The sequence below is a fragment of the Lepidochelys olivacea genome (genome assembly GCF_965140295.1).
Source record: "Lepidochelys olivacea isolate rLepOli2 genome assembly, chromosome: 13".
Taxonomy (NCBI): Eukaryota; Metazoa; Chordata; order Testudines; family Cheloniidae; genus Lepidochelys; species Lepidochelys olivacea.
Genome location: NC_140423.1, coordinates 32,708,058 through 32,730,044, shown reverse-complemented (window position 1 = coordinate 32,730,044; position 21,987 = coordinate 32,708,058). Strand labels below are relative to the sequence as shown.

The 21,987-nt window shown below is 53.1% G+C and overlaps 1 protein-coding gene across 1 annotated transcript; it reads left to right on the top strand.

The window, feature by feature from the left end:
- Positions 1–20,087: 20,087 nt before the first annotated feature.
- On the top strand, positions 20,088–21,113 carry LOC311529432 (olfactory receptor 11A1-like; the record flags this gene model as incomplete). The annotated part of the gene is made up of 1 exon (XM_084645407.1): positions 20,088–21,113. One exon carries the CDS (start codon positions 20,088–20,090, stop codon positions 21,111–21,113), a length of 1,026 nt encoding a protein of 341 aa, XP_084501533.1.
- Positions 21,114–21,987: the final 874 nt, after the last annotated feature.

Below are 21,987 nucleotides of genomic sequence, written 5' to 3'. Positions count from 1 at the left end.
TCCGGCCAACCAGCCACTCCACCACAGAGGATTGCCAAAAAAAAGAAGGCTGTCATTCAATAAATTTTAAAGTTGTAAACTTTTAAAGTGCTGTGCTTAAAGTGCTGTGTGGCATTTTCCTTCCCTCCTCCACCACCCCTCCTGGGCTACCTTGGTAGTCATCCCCCTATTTGTGTGATGAATGAATAAAGAATGCATGAATGTGAAGCAACAATGACTTTATTGCCTCTGCAAGCGGTGATTGAAGGGAGGAGGGGCGGGTGGTTAGCTTACAGGGAAGTAGAGTGAACCAAGGGGCGGGGGGTTTCATCAAGGAGAAACAAACAGAACTTTCACACCGTAGCCTGGCCAGTCATGAAACTGGTTTTCAAAGCTTCTCTGATGCGTACCGCGCCCTCCTGTGCTCTTCTAACCGCCCTGGTGTCTGGCTGCGCGTAACCAGCAGCCAGGCGATTTGCCTCAACCTCCCACCCCGCCATAAATGTCTCCCCCTTACTCTCACAGATATTGTGGAGCACACAGCAAGCAGTAGTAACAGTGGGAATATTGGTTTCGCTGAGGTCTAAGCGAGTCAATAAACTGCGCCAGCGCACCTTTAAACGTCCAAATGCACATTCTACCACCATTCTGCACTTGCTCAGCCTGTAGTTGAACAGCTCCTGACTACTGTCCAGGCTGCCTGTGTACGGCTTCATGAGCCATGGCATTAAGGGGTAGGCTGGGTCCCCAAGGATACATATAGGCATTTCAACATCCCCAACAGTTATTTTCTGGTCTGGGAATAAAGTCCCTTCCTGCAGCTTTTGAAACAGACCAGAGTTCCTGAAGATGCGAGCATCATGCACCTTTCCCGGCCATCCCACGTTGATGTTGGTGAAACGTCCCTTGTGATCCACCAGAGCTTGCAGCACTATCGAAAAGTACCCCTTGCGGTTTATGTACTCGGCGGCTTGGTGCTCCGGTGCCAAGATAGGGATATGGGTTCCGTCTATAGCCCCACCACAGTTAGGGAATCCCATTGCAGCAAAGCCATCCACTATGACCTGCACATTTCCCAGGGTCACTACCCTTGATATCAGCAGATCTTTGATTGTGTGGGCTACTTGCATCACTGCAGCCCCCACAGTAGATTTGCCCACTCCAAATTGATTCCCAACTGACCGGTAGCTGTCTGGCGTTGCAAGCTTCCACAGGGCTATCGCCACTCGCTTCTCAACTGTGCGGGCTGCTCTCATCTTGGTATTCATGCGCCTCAGGGCAGGGGAAAGCAAGTCACAAAGTTCCATGAAAGTGCCCTTACGCATGCGAAAGTTTCGCAGCCACTGGGAATCGTCCCAGACCTGCAACACTATGCGGTCCCACCAGTCTGTGCTTGTTTCCCGAGCCCAGAATCGGCGTTCCACAGCATGAACCTGCCCCATTAGCACCATGATGCATGCATTGGCAGGGCCCATGCTTTCAGAGAAATCTGTGTCCATGTCCTGATCACTCACGTGACCACGCTGACGTCGCCTCCTCGCCCAGTATTGCTTTGCCAGGTTCCGGTGCTGCATATACTGCTGGATAATGCGCGTGGTGTTTAATGTGCTCCTAATTGCCAAAGTGAGCTGAGCGGCCTCCATGCTTGCCTTGGTATGGCGTCCGCACAGAAAAAAGGCGCAGAACGATTGTCTGCCATTGCTCTGACGGAGGGAGGGGCGACTGACGACACGGCTTACAGGGTTGGCTTCAGGGAGCTAAAATCAACAAAGGGGGTGTCTTTACATCAAGGAGTATTTCAGGCAGGACTTCACGGAGGGTTCCAATAGGAAATGGTGCACCTAAGTTATCATTCTTATTGGAACAAAGAGGTTAGCCTGGCCTCTGATTGATACATGGCTAGATTAACCTCGCTGCACCTTCTCTGTGAGTGACTGCAGTGTGACCTAGAGGAATGAGTCCCCTAGACAGGGGAGGAGGCAAATGAGTACAAAACAAATCTGGTCTATTTCTTGTTTTGACCCACTCCATCTATCTTTTACATCTTTGGCTGGCAGCAGACGGTGCAGAAGGACTGCATGCCATCCACATCTCATGGCTGCTCGGCAGAAGATGGTACAGTACGACTGCTAGCCATCCTCATCTCTTGCCTGCTTGGCAGAAGATGGTACAATACGACTACTAGCAATCCTCATCTCTTGCCTGCCTATCAGAAGATGGTACAGTACGACTGCTAGCAGTCCGTATCGCCTGCCCGCTCACCATAAGACGGTTCAATAGGACTGACTGCAGGACTAAAGAGAATGACCTGGTCAAGTCACTCCAAATTTAGTCCCTGCACCCATGTCTGCCCAGGCGCTACCAGCCGACGTGGCCAGGAGCACCTCAGACACGACGAGGACGACTACCAGTCGTATTGCACCGTCTGCTGCCAGAAGGCAATGGGTTGCTGCTACTGTGTAGCAAAGCCGTACCGCGTCTGCCAGCACCCAGGAGACATAGGGTGACGGTTACCTGAGCGGGCTCCATGCTTGCCGTGGTATGGCGTCTGCACAGGTAACTCAGGAAAAAAGGCGTGAAACGATTGTCTGCCCTTGCTTTCATGGAGGGAGGGAGGGAACGGGGGCCTGACGATATGTACCCAGAACCACCCGCGACAATGTTTTAGCCCCATCAGGCATTGGGATCTCAACCCAGAATTCCAATGGGCAGCGGAGACTGCGGGAACTGTGGGATAGCTACCCACAGTGCAATGCTCCGGAAGTCAACTCTAGCCTCGGTACTGTGGAAGCGCTCCGCCAAGTTAATGCACTTAGAGCATTTTCTGTGGGGACACACACACTCGAATAAAACCGATTTCTAAAAAACCGACTTCTATAAATTCGACCTTATTCCGTAGTGTAGACATACCCTTAGAAAATTTTGAAAGGGCCTGCCTTAGGTACAACATCCCTATAGACCAGTATATGGTGGAGCTAAGGTCACAACTCAGAGGACCCTTAGCAGAGGTGGCAGCTGAAATGCTTAAAGAACACATGAATGAGGACAAACTTTTTAAACACAAGACCAGAATTAGGATGGGACTAACACCTGAGCATGCCCGTCGGCAGTTCAGAGCCCTAAGGTGGAAACCAGATGTGGTTGTTTGTCTGTATAATCTCTGTCTGGTTCTGTGATTGTTCCTGTCTGCTGTATAATTAATTTTGCTAGGTGTAAACTAATTAAGGTGGTGGGATATAATTGGTTAAATAATCATGCTACAATACGTTAGGATTGGCTAGTTAAATTTCAGGAAAATGACTGGTTAAGGTATAGCTAAGCAGAACTCAAGTTTTACTATATAGTCTGCAGTCAATCAGGAAGGGAATGGGGGGTGTAGAGGGTGGGGGAGAAATGGGAAGAGGGAATGGGGGTAAGGAAATTGGAATCATGTTTGGCTAAGGGGGAAAATGGGAACAGGGAATGGAGGTAAGGAAATTGGAATCATGTTTGGCTAAGGGCAGGAATGGGAACAGGGACACAGGTGTAAGGCTCTGTGGTGTCAGAGCTGGGAAGGGAGACACTAAGGAAGGAAACTAGAATCATGCTTGCTGGAAGTTCACCCCAATAAACATCGAATTGTTTGCACCTTTGGACTTTGGGTATTGTTTCTCTTTGTTCTTGCGAGAAGGACCAGGGAAGTAAGTGGGTGAAGGAATAAGCCCCCTAACATCTATGACCATTATCCCATCCCCATGCTACTGGGAGAAGACTTAGCCAACCATGTGAGGCTAACAAAAAGATTGGGGCTGGTCAACCGCAGCCAGGCTAAACAGGCCTCCACACCTAACTCTATTCCTGAGCCTCCTACAGGGATCCAGCAACCTGACCCCAAACCAGAGTCTATGGCAGCAGTTATCGATCCAGTTGCTGGGACCCAGCCAGAACCAGCCCAAGAATCAGAACTGGTAGAGCAGTCAGCACCAGAGCCCGTGCTTGCAACCCCACCAGAGTCAGGGGAGCCAGCACCAAGGGGCACCACAGAGCCTGTACCTGAAGCAGCAGCTAAACCGGAGCAAGAAGCTCAACTGGAGCCAGAAATACAACCTAGTGCACCAGCAGAGAGCAATTCACAGTCAACGGCAACACTCCCATCACCTGCATTGCTTCCGGTGGGATCAAGCCCAAGTCCACAACTCAGCAGGGAACCAATGTCTCCAGCATCAAGGCAGAGCAAGAAGCAGATGAAAGCCTCAAGGGAGCTTGGACGGTGGCATGGCGCGACCCACCGCCTCTCAGCTCTTCCAGTAGGTCCAGGTTTGTTGTAGAAGGAGGACTCTTATGCAAGGAAACCCTTTCTGGTGGACCAATCCCCAACTAAATCATCCCAGCCAGGGCTTTGTCAAGCCTGACCTTAAAAATATCTAAGGAAGGAGATTCCACCACCTCCCTAGGTAACGCATTCCAGTGTTTCACCACCCTCCTAGTGAAAAAGTTTTTCCTAATATCCAACCTAAACCTCCCCCACTGCAACTTGAGACCATTACTCCTTGTTCTGTCATCAGCTACCACTGAGAACAGTCTAGAGCCATCCTCTTTGGAACCCCCTTTCAGGTAGTTGAAAGCAGCTATCAAATCCCCCCTCATTCTTCTTTTCCGCAGACTAAACAATCCCAGTTCCCTCAGCCTCTCCTCATAACTCATGGGTTCCAGTCCCCTCATCATTTTTCTTGCCCTCTGCTGGACTTTGGGTATTTTTTCCAATTGGACTTTCCAATTTTTCCACATCCTTCTTGTAGTGTGGGGCCCAAAACTGGACACAGTACTCCAGATGAGGCCTCACCAATGTCAAATAGAGGGGAACGATCACGGCCCTCGATCTGCTGGCAATGCGCCTACATATACATCCCAAAATGCCATTGGCCTTCTTGGCAACAAGGGCACACTGTTGACTCATATCCAGCTTCTCGTCCACTGTCACCCCTAGGTCCTTTTCCGCAGAACTGCTGCCGAGCCATTCGGTCCCTTGTCTGTAGCGGTGCATGGGATTCTTCCATCCTAAGTGCAGGACTCTGCACTTGTCCTTGTTGAACCTCATCAGATTTCTTTGGCCCCTCTGGCTCTGATGCCTGCAGCTCTGCTCCCAGGACAGGGTCTGCTCTCTCTGGATCTGGCACAGCTCTGCTCCCCAGCTCAGCTTGGGTCCCTGCTTTCCCCTTAGCTCATCCCCACTCTGTCCGACCCAGGCAATTCCAGCTTCCATGGAGGACGGGACATCCCTGGCCTCCTGACCCCCTGATTAGCCTGCCCACTCTGTCATTCAGGCTGACCTGGAGCATTGGCCTCTCCCCATTGTTCCTGGGGGCTGTCAGTCTCAGGGTCCTGATTCCCCATTGACCCTTCCCCCTTTTTAGTACTGGGAGCTAACAACTAAAACACCCCCACTGAATGTCAGTAAGGGGGCAACAGTCCCCTTACATACGTCAGCTGCTCCGTATCAAGTGGCAGGACAAAATCAGGAATGAGGATGTTTGTAGCCAAATCCAGCAACTGCCTCCATCCGCACCGGTTCGGTTCTGGCAGCTTTCTTGGTACAGACATATTGTTAGGCTGGATGACCAACAAATGCCGAAGAGGGTTTACCAAGCACTGCCACTGTATGATCAGCAGTCACACAGTCACCGAAAGCTTCAGTGGCATGATAAGGTCTCCAGTGATGGACATACACTGAACATCCAGCCAGAAGTCAGGGCCTAGCTAGAGATGGATCCGGGCAGCCACAGCACGTCGGGGCCTAGCTAGGGATGGATCCAGGCAGCCAGAGCACGTCAGGGCCTAGCTAGGGATGGATCCAGGCAGCCAGAGCACGTCAGGGCCTAGCTAGGGATGGATCCAGGCAGCCAGAGCACGTCAGGGCCTAGCTAGGAATGGATCCAAGCGGCCAGAGCACGTCAGGGCCTAGCTAGAGATGGATCCAGGCGGCCAGAGCACGTCAGGGCCTAGCTAGGGATGGATACAGGCAGCCAGAGCACATCAGGGCCTAGCTAGGGATGTATCTGGGTGGCCAGAGCACGTCAGGGTCTAGCTAGGGATGGATCCAGGCAGCCAGAGCACATCAGGGCCTAGCTAGAGATGGATCCGGGCAGCCAGAGCGCATCAGGACCTAGCTAGAGATGGATCCGGGTGGCCAGAGAATGTCAGGGCCTAGCTAAGGATGGAGCCGGGTAGCGCTCAATATGCAAGGAATCTACATCCACCCTATGGGATTGTTGCCCTGATGCTCAAGTTGGTGGCTGGGTGAAAGTATTCCTAGCTACGCCAAGGCTGGGTTACCTTTGGGAATTGCCTCCATTCTCAGTGCCTCAGTTGTCTCACCTGTTGTGACAATTTGACACAGCAGGGAGCGGGGAGTGTTGACCTGGGAATGTGCCCTGGGGATGGGAGACTTGAGAGCCTGTCACCTGAGCCAGGAGGAGGAGGGGGAGGTAACAACTCTGCCCAGGAATGTGGACAGAGGCTGCAGGAGAGAGCCTGCTGGGGGGGGTTAGTTTCAGTTTGGTGCTAGGTGGAGGAAGGCAGGGAACCCCAGGGCTGGGGTCTAAGCTCCCTGCTCCCTCAGAAGGACTTGACTGAGGGGTCCTGGTTGTACCCACAAGCTCTGTTTGAGACTGTGTTCCTGTGGTCCAATAAACCTTCTGTTTTACTGACTGGCTGAGAGTCTCAGTGAATCCCAGGAAGAGGGGTGCAGGGCCTGGACTTCCCCACACTCCGTGACAACTGCTGGCAGTGGTGGGATGTACTGCACCCCGTGAATGGCGCTTCCTGCAGTAAGTGACTGGGGAACAGTAAAACGAAGGGGAATTGACGGGGACCAGGCGTGCTGAAGATTCAGAGAGAGACAGTTTCAGGGGGCGGTTAACCCCTGGGAGTGTGTGACCAGAGAGAAGGACTTTTGCAGTAACAGGGTCTCCCCGGGGGATTGCAGCGAGCGGTCCCAGGGGCGGAGGAGTCTGCAGCTCGACCCTGGCAAAGAAGTGGTGACCTCAAGAAGGACTGGCACACTAGGGGTTTTTCCTGGAAACTGTGGAAAGCTGCTCAGCCTGCGAGTGCCCAGCAGGGAGATGTACGCTAAACACCTTAAGAGTGACCTGGTGGAGCTGTGCAGGCAGACGGGGCTGCGCATTGGGAGGTCTACCAAGGAACAGCTGATTGCCCAGTTGGAGGAGAGGGATCGCTTGGATGACCCGATCCCTGTCCCTGAGGGAAGCCGCCCGGTGGATGCAGTGTGGGCCCTGGGGCCTGACCGGCCTGGTAGGGGTCAGATTGCTGCCGAGGACATCCCGAGACCCTTCCTACCTATGCCTGGGGGAGGGGTTGGGGGAAGCCCAGAAAATACTGAGGGCACCCTGACCCCGGCAGCCAGCAGGGGATCCTCCTGGCGGAGCTCCCCATCCCTGGAGCGGATGCGGCTGGAATGGGAGAGGGAGATGAAAATGAGGGAGCTGGAGGATCATGAAAAACAACGTCAACATGAACGTCAGGAGAAGGAGAAACAAAGACAGCATGAACTGGCGCTGGTCAGGCTGAGGAGCACTGGGCCCCCGGCTGCGGAGAATGAGGGGGGACCCAAGACTGCAAGGAGCTTTGATAAGTGCTTCCTGACCCAGCGGAAGGAGGGGGAGGACATAGATAGCTTCCTGGCGGCCTTTGAGAATGCCTGCGAGATGCACAGGGTTGACCCTGCAGACAGGCTCCAGTTTCTCACCCCCTTATTGGACCCCAAAGCCGTGGAGGTGTACAGCCGAATGACAGGAGTGGAGGCAGCGGACTATGAACTGTTCAAACAGGCCCTGCTCCGTGAGTTTGGGCTGACCCCCAAGATGTACCGGAGAAGGTTCCGGAGTCAGCTTAAAACGCATGAGATCACATACCTACAACTGGTCAACCGGATGCAGGGATATGCCCGCAAGTGAACAGCTGGGGCCCAAGCTAAAGCGGACCTGCTTGACCTAATTGTACTGGAGCAACTGTATGAACAGTGCCCTTCCGACCTGAGGCTATGGTTGGTGGACAAAAAGCTAGAGAACCCCCAGCACGCAGGGCAGCTGGCTGACGAGTTTGTGAACAGTCGGTCAGGGGGTAACAGCGAGGAGTCCCAAAAGAACAGGCCCCCCCCAATGCAGAGAGAGAGTCACCATGGGACCTCCCAGTGGGGAAATAGGGAGAACCCCCTCCCAAGGGGAACGCCTGGCATTGGGCCCCTCCAACCCGCTTGAGGGGACCAACGTGACCTGAGCTGCTATCACTGTGGCCAGAGAGGCCACGAACGGACCCAGTGCCCCAGGCTCAGGGACAGACTGAGCAGACCCAACCTACCCAGGGTTAACTGGGTAGGGACCCAGCTGGACAAGGGGCAGACGACCCAGGCAAGGGGGGCTGCCACTTTACCACCTGCTCAGGAGGGAAGAGTACCCCAGGCCAGCTCCACCAGAGCTTTTGACACGGTCTCCCACAGTATTCTTGTCAGCAAGTTAAGGAAGTATAGGCTGGATGAATGCACTATAAGGTGGGTAGAAAGCTGGCTAGATTGTCGGGCTCAACGGGTAGTGATCAATGGCTCCATGTCTAGTTGGCAGCCGGTATCAAGTGGAGTACCCCAAGGGTCGGTCCTGGGGCTGGTTTTGTTCAATATCTTCATAAATGATCTGGAGGATGGTGTGAATTGCACTCTCAGCAAATTTGCGGATGATACTAAACTGGGAGGAGTGGTAGATACGCTGGAGGGGAGGGATAGGATACAGAAGGACCTAGACAAATTGGAGGATTGGGCCAAAAGAAATCTGATGAGGTTCAATAAGGATAAGTGCAGGGTCCTGCACTTAGGACGGAAGAATCCAATGCACAGCTACAGACTAGGGACCGAATGGCTAGGCAGCAGTTCTGCGGCAAAGGACCTACGGGTGACAGTGGACAAGAAGCTGGATATGAGTCAGCAGTGTGCCCTTGTTGCCAAGAAGGCCAATGGCATTTTGGGATGTATAAGTAGGGGCATAGCGAGCAGATTGAGGGACGTGATCGTTCCCCTCTATTCGACATTGGTGAGGCCTCATCTGGAGTACTGTGTCCAGTTTTGGGCCCCACACTTCAAGAAGGATGTGGATAAATTGGAGAGAGTCCAGCGAAGGGCAACAAAAATGATTAGGGGACTGGAACACATGAGTTATGAGGAGAGGCTGAGGGAGCTGGGATTGTTTAGCCTGCAGAAGAGAAGAATGAGGGGGGATTTGATAGCTGCTTTCAACTACCTGAAAGGGGGTTCCAAAGAGGATGGCTCTAGACTGTTCTCAATGGTAGCAGATGACAGAACGAGGAGTAATGGTCTCAAGTTGCAGTGGGAGAGTTTTAGATTGGATATTAGGAAAAACTTTTTCACTAAGAGGGTGGTGAAACACTGGAATGCGTTCCCTAGGGAGGTGGTAGAATCTCCTTCCTTAGAGGTTTTTAAGGTCAGGCTTGACAAAGCCCTGGCTGGGATGATTTAACTGGGAATTGGTCCTGCTTCGAGCAGGGGGTTGGACTAGATGACCTTCAGGGGTCCCTTCCAACCCTGATATTCTATGATTCTATGATTCTAAGGGGTTCCTGTACCGAGAATGGGCTCTCACAAGGGAAGTAGAGTCCTGTGGGATCAGGAGGCAGCTGGTGGTCCCCCAGAAGTATTGCAGCAAGCTACTGTACCTGGCCCATGACATCACCCTCTCAGGGCACCAGGGAATCCGGCGCACCCGGCAGAGGATGCTACAGAACTTTTACTGGCCCGGGGTCTTTACCACCATCCGGCAGTATTGCCGATCCTGTGACCGCTGTCAGAGGGTGGGGAAGGCCCGGGACAAGGGGAAAGCGGCTTTGAGACTTTTGCCCATCATAGAGGAGCATTTCCAGAAGGTGGCCATGGACATCGTGGGGCCTCTCAGCAAGACAACCCGGTCGGGGAAGAAATACATTCTGGTGGTGGTAGATTTTGCCACCCGCTACCCCAAGGCAGTGCCCTTAGCTTCCATTGAAGCAGACACCGTGGCAGATGCGCTCGTGACCATTTTCAGCCAGGTGGGGTTCCCCAAGGAACTCTTGACAGACCAAGGGTCCAACTTCATGTCAGCCCTGCTCCGGTGCTTGTGGGAGAAACGTGGGGTCCGGCACAACTGGGCCTCAGCTTATCACCCCCAGTCCAATGGACTGGTGGAGAGGTTCAATGGGACGCTAAAGATGATGCTGAAAACCTTTATGAACTAGCACCCGCAGGATTGGGACAAGTCCTTACCTCACCTGCTGTTCACGTACAGGGAGGTGCCCCAGGAGTCTACCGGATTTTTGCCTTTCAAACTGTTATATGGAAGGAGGGTGAGGGGCTCCCTGGACCTGATGAGAGACGAGTGGGAGGGGAAGGCCACTCCCGATGGAGAGTCAGTGGTGGAGTATGTCCTAATCTTCCGAGAGAGACTGGCTGAACTCATGGGCCTGGCCAGGGAGAATCTGGCCAGAGCCCAGAAGAAGCAGAAGGTCTGGTATGACCGCATGGCGCGGGCCTGTGCCTATGCCACCGGGGATCAGGTGATGGTTCTCATCCCCGTGAGAAAGAACAAACTACAGGCCGCCTGGGAGGGCCCCTTCAAGGTTGTCAAGCAGCTCAATGAGGTAAACTATGTGGTGGAGCTGTCGAACCGGGCGCACCACCGCTGGGTGTACCATGTGAATATGATGAAGCCATATTATGCCAGGGGGAATGTGGTGTTGGCCGTGTGTGGACAGTGGGAGGAGCAGGGAGATGACCCTTTAGTAGATCTATTCCCTGGGACCAGAGCTGGTTCCCCCTGGAAACAATTCCCGTCTCGGATCAGCTAACCCCTGCCCAGTAAGCTGAGGTCAGGGGGGTGCTGCATCCGTACCAACAGCTGTTTTCCAACCAGCCTGGACACACTAATCTGACTGTCCACCGGGTGCAGACAGGATCGCACCCGCCGATAAGATGCTCCCCCTTCCGAGTCACAGGGAAAACTGCTCAGGACCCGGAAAGAGAGGTCCGGGACATGCTGGCTTTGGGGGTGATCCAGCCATATGCCAGCCCTTGGGCCTCGCCGGTGGTGCTGGTCCCCAAAAAGGATGGGTCAGTCTGGTTCTGTGTGGACTATCAGAAGCTCAATGTCATCACTGTATTGGATGCCTACCCCATGCCCAGGCCTGATGAGCTCCTAGACAAGCTGGGAGGAGCTCAGTACCTTACCACCATGGACCTTACAAAGGGCTACTGGCAAGTGCCGCTGGATGCAGATGCCCGGCTGAAATCGGCCTTTATCACCCCTCTGGGGCTCTATGAGTTCCTGACCCTGCCTTTCGGCCTCAAGGGAGCGCCGGCCACCTTCCAGCGCCTAGTGGACCAGCTACTGAGGGGGGTGGAGAGTTTTGCCGTGACGTATATTGATGACTTTATCTGTGTCTTTAGCCAGACCTGGGAAGACCACGTGTCCCAGGTTAGACAAGTGCTGGACTGACTCCAGGGGGCTGGGCTGACTATAAAAGTGAAGAAGTGCAAGGTGGGGATGGCTGAAGTGTCTTACCTGGGCCATCGGGTGGGGAGCGGCCGCCTAAAGCCGGAACCAGCCAAGGTGGAGGTGATCAGAGACTGGCCCACTCCCCACACCAAAAAGCAGGGCCAAGCCTTTATTGGGATGGCAGGATACTACCGAAGATTTGAGCCCCACTTAGCGCCATAGCTACCCCCATCACTGAGCTATGCAAGAAGGGGAAGCCAGACAAGGTGGTCTGGACCGAGCAGTGCCAGGAGGCTTTCTGGGCGCTGAAGGAGGCTCTGGTCAGTGGCCCAGTTCTGGCAAACCCAGACTTTGACAAGCCCTTTGTGGTGTTCACCGACGCCTCAGACACGGGACTGGGGGTGGTGTTAATGCAGGAAGATGAAAAGGGGGAGAGACACCCCATCGTGTACCTGAGCAAGAAGTTGCTACCCTGGGAGCAACACTACCTGGCCATCGAGAAGGAGTGCCTGGCCACGGTGTGGGCCCTCAAGAAATTAGAGCCCTATCTCTTCGGGCGACACTTCACCGTCTACACTGACCACTCTCCCCTGACCTGGCTGCACCAGATGAAAGGAGCCAACGCCAAGCTCCTGAGATGGAGCCTGCTCCTGGAGGATTACGACATGGACGTGGGCCACGTGAAGGGAAGTGCCAACCTGATAGTGGATGCGCTGTCCCAGAGAGGGAGCCCCGAACTTCCCCAGGTCACTGGTCACAGTGACCCCGCTCAGTTCAATCTCGAAGGGGGGAGAGATGTGACACACCAGGGAGGGGGGAGTGTTGACCTGGAAATGTGCCCTGGGGATGGGAGACTTGAGAGCCTGTCACCTGAGCCAGGAGGGGGAGGGGGAGGTAACAACTCTGCCCAGGAATGTGGACAGAGGCTGCAGGAGAGAGCCTGCTGGGGGGCGTTAGTTTCAGTTTGGTGCTGGGTGGAGGAAGGCAGGGAACCCCAGGGCTGGGGTCTAAGCTCCCTACTCCCCCAGAAGGACTTGACTGAGGGGTCCTGGCTGTACCCACACACTCTGTTTGAGACTGTGTTCCTGTGGTCCAATAAACCTTCCATTTCACTGGCTGGCTGAGAGTCTCAGTGAATCCCAGGAAGAGGGGTGCAGGGCCTGGACTCCCCCACACTCCGTGAAACCTGTGAAATGCGGATGGGGGCACTTGCCACTCTTTGCAACATACGTTGAGACCCATGTCTGGAAAGTGGTATGTAGGAGTTCAATCTGATCATTAAAGGGATTGAAGCCACTGTTGGATGACAGTGAGCTAGATGGACCTTTGGTCTGACCCCGTATGGCCGTTCTTATGAAGTTACACTGTTTAAACATGGAACAAAGCATCAATTCCCCTCTGCAGGGAACCCAGAGCATCGCCGGCAGCAGTCCCAGGGGAGATCCCAACAGCAGTGGCAAAGCCCAGAGGGCAGCTGCTTTCGCTGATAAACCCAGCAAGAACCCAGAGCAGGAGGCACTAATGGTCTGTGTGATGCCAACAATCACCCTGGGCAGCGAGCAGCCACAGGCAGGGGTCTGCCCAGGAACTGAGCTACGAAGGCTGACTGACACCAGCCCCAGTCCCTGGCCACGGAGAGCACGCTGCTGCATGCTGAGGATTGAAGGTGAGTGTCACTAGCCTCGGAGCAGATCTTCAGGTCCTTACACCTATGCAGCCCTTGGTCTGAGACACCCTCTCGTGCAGTGTCCTCACATGCTGGGAGCTCTGCCGGAGGAAGGACTTCAGAGTCAGTTGCTGTCATAAATATAAAGGGAAGGGTAAACCCCTTTGAAATCCCTCCTGGCCAGGGGAAAGCTCCTCTCAACTGTAAAGGGTTAAGAAGCTAAAGGTAACCTCGCTGGCACCTGACCAAAATGACCAATGAGGAGACAAGATACTTTCAAAAGCTGGGAGGAGGGAGAGAAACAAAGGGTCTGTGTGTCTGTCTATATTCTGTCTTTGCTGGGGGTAGACCAGGAATGGAGTCTTAGAACTTTTAGTAAGTAATCTAGCTAGGTACGTGTTAGATTATGATTTCTTTAAATGGCTGAGAAAAGAACTGTGCTGAATAGAATAACTATTTCTGTCTGTGTATCTTTTTTGTAACTTAAGGTTTTGCCTAGAGGCGTTCTCTATGTTTTGAATCTAATTACCCTGTAAGGTATCTACCATCCTGATTTTACAGAGGTGATTTCTTTACTTCTATTAAAAGTCTTCTTGTAAGAAAACTGAATGCTTTTTCATTGTTCTCAGATCCAAGGGTTTGGGTCTGTGGTCACCTATGCAAATTGGTGAGGCTTTTTAACCAAACCTTGTCCAGGAAGTGGGGTGCAAGGTTTTGGGAAGTATTTTGGGGGGAAAGACGTGTCCAAACAGCTCTTCCCCAGTAACCAGAATTAGTTTGGTGGTGGTAGCGGCCAATCCAAGGACAAAGGGTGGAATATTTTGTACCTTGGGGAAGTTTTGACCTAAGCTGGTAAAGATAAGTTTAGGAGATTTTTCATGCAGGTCCCCATATCTGTACCCTAGAGTTCAGAGTGGGGGAGGAACCTTGACAGTTGCTTTGTGGTTTGGTGCTAGAGACACGGATGGATCAGAAAGGAGACCCAGCTCTCATATCCCTCTGGCTGGCTGTCCCCCTCTGTCTCCTCGATGGCTGGTTGTTTGCTCAGGGACCCTGCCCCTCAGGTTCTCAGCTGCCTTTCCAGCCTTTCCTAGTTGGCAGATTCCAATGTACCTTCCTGGCCCAGTACTGAGATGCTTCATGAGCGACTCCTCCGTGGCTTTCCGTGGGAGCAGAGAGGGTATCAGCATTTTCGGGGGGGGTGCTGAGCTTCCCCAGGAAAGGGGTGTACGTTAGAACTGCACGGAACGGAGACTGGAATCCTTACAGGTCAGGAAGCAGCGCTCCCTGTGTCTGTGTCGCAGCCTTTGCCCGAGCACTGACTGCTCTCCCTTCATTTCCCCCAGCGCGTGGGGCCCGCAGCTGTTAGGGCCCCAGCTTGTGACAGGAGACCTGGGGTCCCTTCTCTGCTCAGCCGCAGCCTTGCTGGGCGACTTTGAGTCATTTTGGATCATGTTTTGAAAGGTATTTAGGCACCGAGTGGGATTTTCAGAAGCACCCAAGCTCCCAATGTTAAGTCACAAGAGTGGCATGAAGATCAACAGGTTACAGATTGTGAGGAGCTCGAACACGGCAGTAACGGGGGTGGATGAGTACCGGGCACAGGCAGACTTTCCATTCTCCCCCCGTATCTCCCACCCCAGGCCCCGGCACCACTGCAGTGGAAGAGCAGCTGGCAGGGCTGAGTTAGGGGGTCCCTCTGGCAGCGCCCGGGGCGGCGAGTTATATCTCCACATGGTGCCTTGGCACCAGCAATATTCAGAGCCCAGGGGCCCAGTTCCACCAATATTTGGGGCCGGGTGCCCCCCCCCCGCCCACCTGCCACCCCCCCGTGCCTCCCCCGAGTGTCCCCCGGCCCCCCGCTTGCTGCACCCAGCCCCCCAGCGTGCGTCCCGGGCCCCGGAGCAGAGCGTTCTGTGCAGCTCCATCTGCCCCACTTCTCGACTACCAGGGCTCGACTCTGAGCCTGCCTTTCCACCTCAGACCCTTCCCTTTTCCGGCGGGACCCTCCCCACCAGCGGGGGCTCCCCCACCCGCAGTCACCGCTTCTGCCCCATGCTGGGCAAGGAGGCAGCCCCATCCCTTACCCCCAGTGAGGCTACAGTCAGGGGCAGCAGCAGGGGAGGAGGCGCACGGAGCACCCCCGGCACCCACCACGGGGGAGGCCAGGGAGATTCCTGGCCCTGAGAGGGGCCCTAGGAGCACATGCAGTGACAGTGAGGAGGGTGAGTGTGCTGCTGGGGAGGTAGGGAAAGGGGGGCTCCTCCCCCAGAGCTCGCTGCTGCCGGCAGGGAAAGGCCTTGGGGGAGTCGTCCTCTCTGGCCCCTGTCCCAGAGCAGCCTGCCTGCACCCCAAACTCATCCTCAGCCCTGCCCCACCCCAGAGCCCACACCCCCAGCCAGAGCTTTCACCACCCCCCACCGCACCCTCAACCCTCTACCCTAACCCTGAGCCCCTCCATCACCCCAAACACCTTATCCCCAGTCCCAGCCAGAGCCCTCATCCCCCTGCACCCTAACCCTCCTCCTGAGCCCTGAGCCCCCTCCAACACCACAAACCCCTCATCTCCAGACCCAGCCAGAGCTCTCACCCCCCTCCCCACACCCTAACCCTCTGCCCCAGCCCTGAGCCCCTCCAACACCCCAACACCTTATCCCCAATCCCAGCCAGAGCCCTCATCCCCCTGCACTCCAACCCTCTGACCCAGCCCTGATTCTCTCTAACACCCCAAACCCCCCAACCCTAGACAGACCCTTCACCCACCACATTCCTACTCTCACCCGAGTCCCTCCCACACCCCAAACCCCTCATCTGCAGCCTCACCCCACAACCCTCACCCCAGCACCCCCACCCTGCGCACCCCCTCCCATCCCCAAACTCCCTCCCAGAACCTGCACCCTACACCCCAATCCCCTGCCCCAGCCTACGGCCTGCACCCCAGACCTCCTCCCCCACCCAAACTCCCTCTCAGAGCCTTGGGCTGGTGGGGGGAGGAGTTTGGGCAGAGGCGGGTTCTGGGCACCATCAAATATTATACAAACCTGCCGCCCATGCCTGCAGTTCCTCCCAGCGCGCTCCGAGCCGTCTAGCAACTGGGAATTGTCTCTAATTGTTGGGTGTTTACACAGCACCCAGCGCAGTAAGGACCTGATCCCCTGCCATTGCCACAACACAATCAGTGACTGACAGCCAGTAATTAACAGTCATAGCTGGTAATTCGTTATCACCAGTGTCAGTGTCTCTGGACCAGTCATACTGTGCTATGAAGGAGAAGAGTCTGCGTGTGCGTCTGCCCCGAGGGTGGTTTGATTTGGGCCCTGGTCACGGCCGGAGGCAGAGTCACTTTCCCGTCTGTGCTGTGGGTCAGCATCACTCCCTCTTCGCAGGCATGGCCATGGTGCCACCTCCCTCCTGCCCTTCCCCGGGGCAGCTCGTGGGTGTGACCATGGCCCCCATCACAGCACGGGTAGGGGCTACAGAGGGTGAGAAACCCAACATCAGCTCCCAGAGCAGTGAGGTGGGCCGTGGGCTGACGCTGTCCTTGGCTGTATAAACAGGGGAGCAGAGAATCATAGAATCATAGAATATCACGGTTGGAAGGGACCCCTGAAGGTCATCTAGTCCAACCCCCTACTCGAAGCAGGACCAATTCCCAGTTGAAGCATCCCAGCCAGGGCTTTGTCAAGCCTGACCTTAAAAACCTCGAAGGACGGAGATTCTACCACCTCCCTAGGTAACGCATTCCAGTGTTTCACCACCCTCTTAGTGAAAAAGGTTTTCCTAATATCCAATCTAAAACTCCCCCACTGCAACTTGAGACCATTACTCCTCGTTCTGTCATCTGCTACCATTGAGAACAGTCTAGAGCCATCCTCTTTGGAACCCCCTTTCAGGTAGTTGAAAGCAGCTATCAAATCCCCCCTCATTCTTCTCTTCTGCAGGCTAAACAATCCCAGCTCCCTCAGCCTCTCCTCATAAGTCATGTGTTCCAGACCCCTAATCATTTTTGTTGCCCTTCGCTGGACTCTCTCCAATTTATCCACATCCTTCTTGTAGTGTGGGGCCCAAAACTGGACACAGTACTCCAGATGAGGCCTCACCAATGTTGAATAGAGGGGAACGATCATGTCCCTCGATCTGCTCGCTATGCCCCTACTTATACATCCCAAAATGCCATTGGCCTTCTTGGCAACAAGAGCACACTGCTGACTCATATCCAGCTTCTCGTCCACTGTCACCCCTAGGTCCTTTTCCGCAGAACTGCTGCCTAGCCATTCGGCCCCTAGTCTGTAGCGGTGCATTGGATTCTTCCGTCCTAAGTGCAGGAACCTGCACTTATCCTTATTGAACCTCATCAGATTTCTTTTGGCCCAATCCTCCAATTTGTCTAGGTCCTTCTGTATCCTATCCCTCCCCTCCAGCGTATCTACCACTCCTCCCAGTTTAGTATCATCCGCAAATTTGCTGAGAGTGCAATCCACACCATCCTCCAGATCATTTATGAAGATATTGAACAAAACCGGCCCCAGGACCGACCCTTGGGGCACTCCACTTGACACCGGCTGCCAACTAGACATGGAGCCATTGATCACTACCCATTGAGCCCGACAATCTAGCCAGCTTTCTACCCACCTTATAGTGCATTCATCCAGCCCATACTTCCTTAACTTGCTGACAAGAATACTGTGGGAGACCGTGTCAAAAGCTTTGCTAAAGTCAAGAAACAATACATCCACTGCTTTCCCTTCATCCACAGAACCAGTAATCTCATCATAAAAGGCGATTAGATTAGTCAGGCATGACCTTCCCTTGGTGAATCCATGCTGGCTGTTCCTGATCACTTTCCTCTCATGCAAGTGCTTCAGGATTCATTCTTTGAGGACCTGCTCCATAATTTTTCCAGGGACTGAGGTGAGGCTGACTGGCCTGTAGTTCCCAGGATCCTCCTTCTTCCCTTTTTTAAAGATTGGCACTACATTAGCCTTTTTCCAGTCATCCGGGACTTCCCCGGTTCGCCACAAGTTTTCAAAGATAATGGCCAATGGCTCTGCAATCACAGCCGCCAATTCCTTCAGCACTCTCGGATGCAACTCGTCCGGCCCCATGGACTTGTGCACGTCCAGCTTTTCTAAATAGTCCCTAACCACCTCTTTCTCCACAGAGGGCTGGCCATCAACTCCCCATTTTGTGATGCCCAGCGCAGCAGTCTGGGAGCTGACCTTGTTAGTGAAAACAGAGGCAAAAAAAGCATTGAGTACATTAGCTTTTTCCACATCCTCTGTCACTAGGTTGCCTCCCTCATTCATTAAGGGGCCCACACTTTCCTTGGCTTTCTTCTTGTTGCCAACATACCTGAAAAAACCCTTCTTGTTACTCTTGACATCTCTGGCTAGCTGCAGCTCCAGGTGCGATTTGGCCCTCCTGATTTCATTCCTACATGCCCGAGCAATATTTTTATACTCTTCCCTGGTCATATGTCCAACCTTCCACTTCTTGTAAGCTTCTTTTTTATGTTTAAGATCCGCTAGGATTTCACCATTAAGCCAAGCTGGTCGCCTGCCATATTTACTATTCTTTCGACTCCTCGGGATGGTTTGTCCCTGTAACCTCAACAGGGATTCCTTGAAATACAGCCAGCTCTCCTGGACTCCTTTCCCCTTCAAGTTAGTCCCCCAGGGGATCCTACCCATCCGTTCCCTGAGGGAGTCGAAGTCTGCTTTCCTGAAGTCCAGGGTCCATATCCTGCTGCTTACCTTTCTTCCCTGTGTCAGGATCCTGAACTCAACCAACTCATGGTCACTGCCTCCCAGATTCCCATCCACTTTTGCTTCCCCTACTAATTCTACCCAGTTTGTGAGCAGCAGGTCAAGAAAAGCGCCCCCCCAGTTGGCTCCTCTAGCACTTGCGCCAGGAAATTGTCCCCTACGCTTTCCAAAAACTTCCTGGATTGTCTATGCACCGCTGTATTGCTCTCCCAGCAGATATCAGGAAAATTAAAGTCACCCATGAGAATCAGGGCATGCGATCTAGTAGGTTCCGTGAGCTGCCGGAAGAAAGCCTCATCTACCTCATCCCCCTTGGTCCGGTGGTCTATAGCAGACTAGGAGCAGGGAGGGGGTTTCACCTCTGCAGACTGGTGACACCGATGCTGGAATACCATGTGCAGGGCTGGGGCCACGGTGTAAAACAGATGTGGAGAGATTGGGGAGGGTTCAGAAAAAAGCCACACAAATGATGTGTGGGCTAGAGGAAATACCTTCCAGTGAGAGACTTAAAGAGCTGGGTCTGTTCGGTGTATGAAGGAGAAGTGACTTGATTACAGCATCTCAGCACCTTCATGGGGAGAAAACCCTGGTTACCAAAGGGTTCTTTCATTGCCCAGGAACAGGCATAGCCAGAGCAAAGGGCTGGAAGCTAAAGCCAGGCACGTTTCAATGGGAAATAAGGTGCACGTTTTGTTTATTTTTCCTGGTGAGGGTGATTATCCATTGGAAAAAACTGGCAAGGGAAGAGGTGGATTTTCAACTCCTCATATCTCCAGATCAAGACTGGCTGCCTTTCTGGAAGGTCTGTCTCAGCCAAAAACAACTTATTGAGATCAGTGCAGAGTAAGTGGGGAAATTCTGTGCCTTTTGTTACATAGGGGCTCAGCCTGGATGATCCAATGGTCCCTTTTGGTCTTAAATCTAAGAATCTGTGAATGAGAAATGTTGGGAGGTGGGACAGAAGAGTGGCAAATTAACTGGGTGGCAGTGCCCTGAGGTGGAAGTGAAGCAGTTTCTCTGGTCTGAGAGAATATAAACCCAGTTCTCCGTTTGCAGTGGGAACTCTTAGGGGATCAAGTGATGGAAATCAATGCAATTTCATGGTACAGCCAAATCTTTCGATGCTCATTACACTTTCACTACCACAGGATGCAGCTCATGGAGAAAGGAGAAGGTAAAAATCAAACAGCCATCATGGAATTCATCCTCCTGGGGTTCGGGGATCTCCCTGAACTGCAGACCCTTCTCGTCCTCATTTTCCTGGTGATCTACATTGCGACCATGGCTGGGAACATCCTCATCTTTGCTCTAGTTGTGGCTGATCAGCACCTTCACACCCCCATGTACTTCTTTCTGGGGAACTTGTCCTGCTTGGAGACCTGCTACACCTCCACCATCCTGCCCAGGCTGCTGGCCAGTCTCCTGACTGGGGACAGAACCATTTCTGTTCCCAGCTGCATCACGCAGTTTCATTTCTTTGGTTCTCTAGTAACAACAGAGTGCTCTCTCCTGGCAGCCATGTCTTATGATCGGTATTTAGCCATATGCAAACCGCTGCACTATGGAACCCTTATGAATGTCCAGCTGCGCCTCCAGCTAGCAGCTGGGTCTTGGATTAGTGGATTTCTAATTTGTACAATATTCACATGTGTTATATCACAGTTAATTTTCTGTGGCCCTAATGAAATTGACCATTTCTTTTGTGATTTCACCTCACTGATTCAACTGTCCTGCAGTGACACCAGCCAGATCACCCCACTTACTTATATATTTTCCTTCCTAGGTGCCGTTTCCCCTTTTCTATTAACCCTGGCTTCCTATATTTGTATCATTGCGACCATCCTGGGAATCCCATCCACCACCGGGAGGCAAAAGGCCTTTTCCACCTGCTCCTCTCACCTCATTGTGGTGGCACTTTTCTATGGGACCATAATGTTTGTCTACATGCTACCGAAATCTGGTACCTGGAGAGCCCTGAACAAAGTGTTCTCCGTCTGCTACACAGTCCTGACGCCCCTGGCCAATCCGCTCATCTACAGCCTGAGAAACAGAGAGGTCCAGGAGGCCCTGAGAAACACTGTCAGGAGGGCTGTGACCCTCACAAAGAATCCAGACGAGTTGAATGAAATGAAGATCAGTCAGTCTGGGTCCTATTGTGAAAGAAGGAGGGTCTAAGTGAGCCCGGATACAGAAATGTCGTATACAAGAGATGTTTGTGCACACACACACACACAAAATAAGAGGGAGACAGATAGTTGGAATTTTGTAGAGGAAAGGTGCGGGAGAAGATTTTGACTTTTCATCAAAACAACTGAAACCTGAAAAATTTTGCTTTTTGGCAATTGACATCTGAAAACCTTCATAAAATATCAGGGTTGGAAGGCACCTCAGGTGGTCATCTAGTCCAACCCCCTGCTCAAAGCAGGGCCACTCCCCAATTTTTGGCCCAGAACCCTAAATAGCACCCTCAAGCATTGAACTCATAACCCTGGGTTTAACAGACCAATGCTCAAACCACTGAGCTATCCTGGAGCTGCAGCTAGTGGTAGATGTTAAGAGTAACAAGAAGGGTTTCTTCAGGTATGTTGGCAACAAGAAGAAAGCCAAGGAAAGTGTGGGCCCCTTAATGAATGAGGGAGGCAACCTAGTGACGGAGGATGTGGAAAAAGCTAACGTACTCAATGCTTTTTTTGCCTCTGTCTTCACGAACAAGGTCAGCTCCCAGACTGCTGCGCTGGGCATCACAACATGGGGAATAGATGGCCAGCCCTCTGTGGAGAAAGAGGTGGTTAGGGACTATTTAGAAAAGCTGGACGTGCACCAGTCCATGGGGCCGGACGAGTTGCATCCGAGAGTGCTGAAGGAATTGGCGGCTGTGATTGCAGAGCCATTGGCCATTATCTTTGAAAACTCGTGGCGAACCGGGGAAGTCCCGGATGACTGGAAAAAGGCTAATGTAGTGCCAATCTTTAAAAAAGGGAAGAAGGAGCATCCTGGGAACTACAGGCCAGTCAGCCTCACCTCAGTCCCTGGAAAAATCATGGAGCAG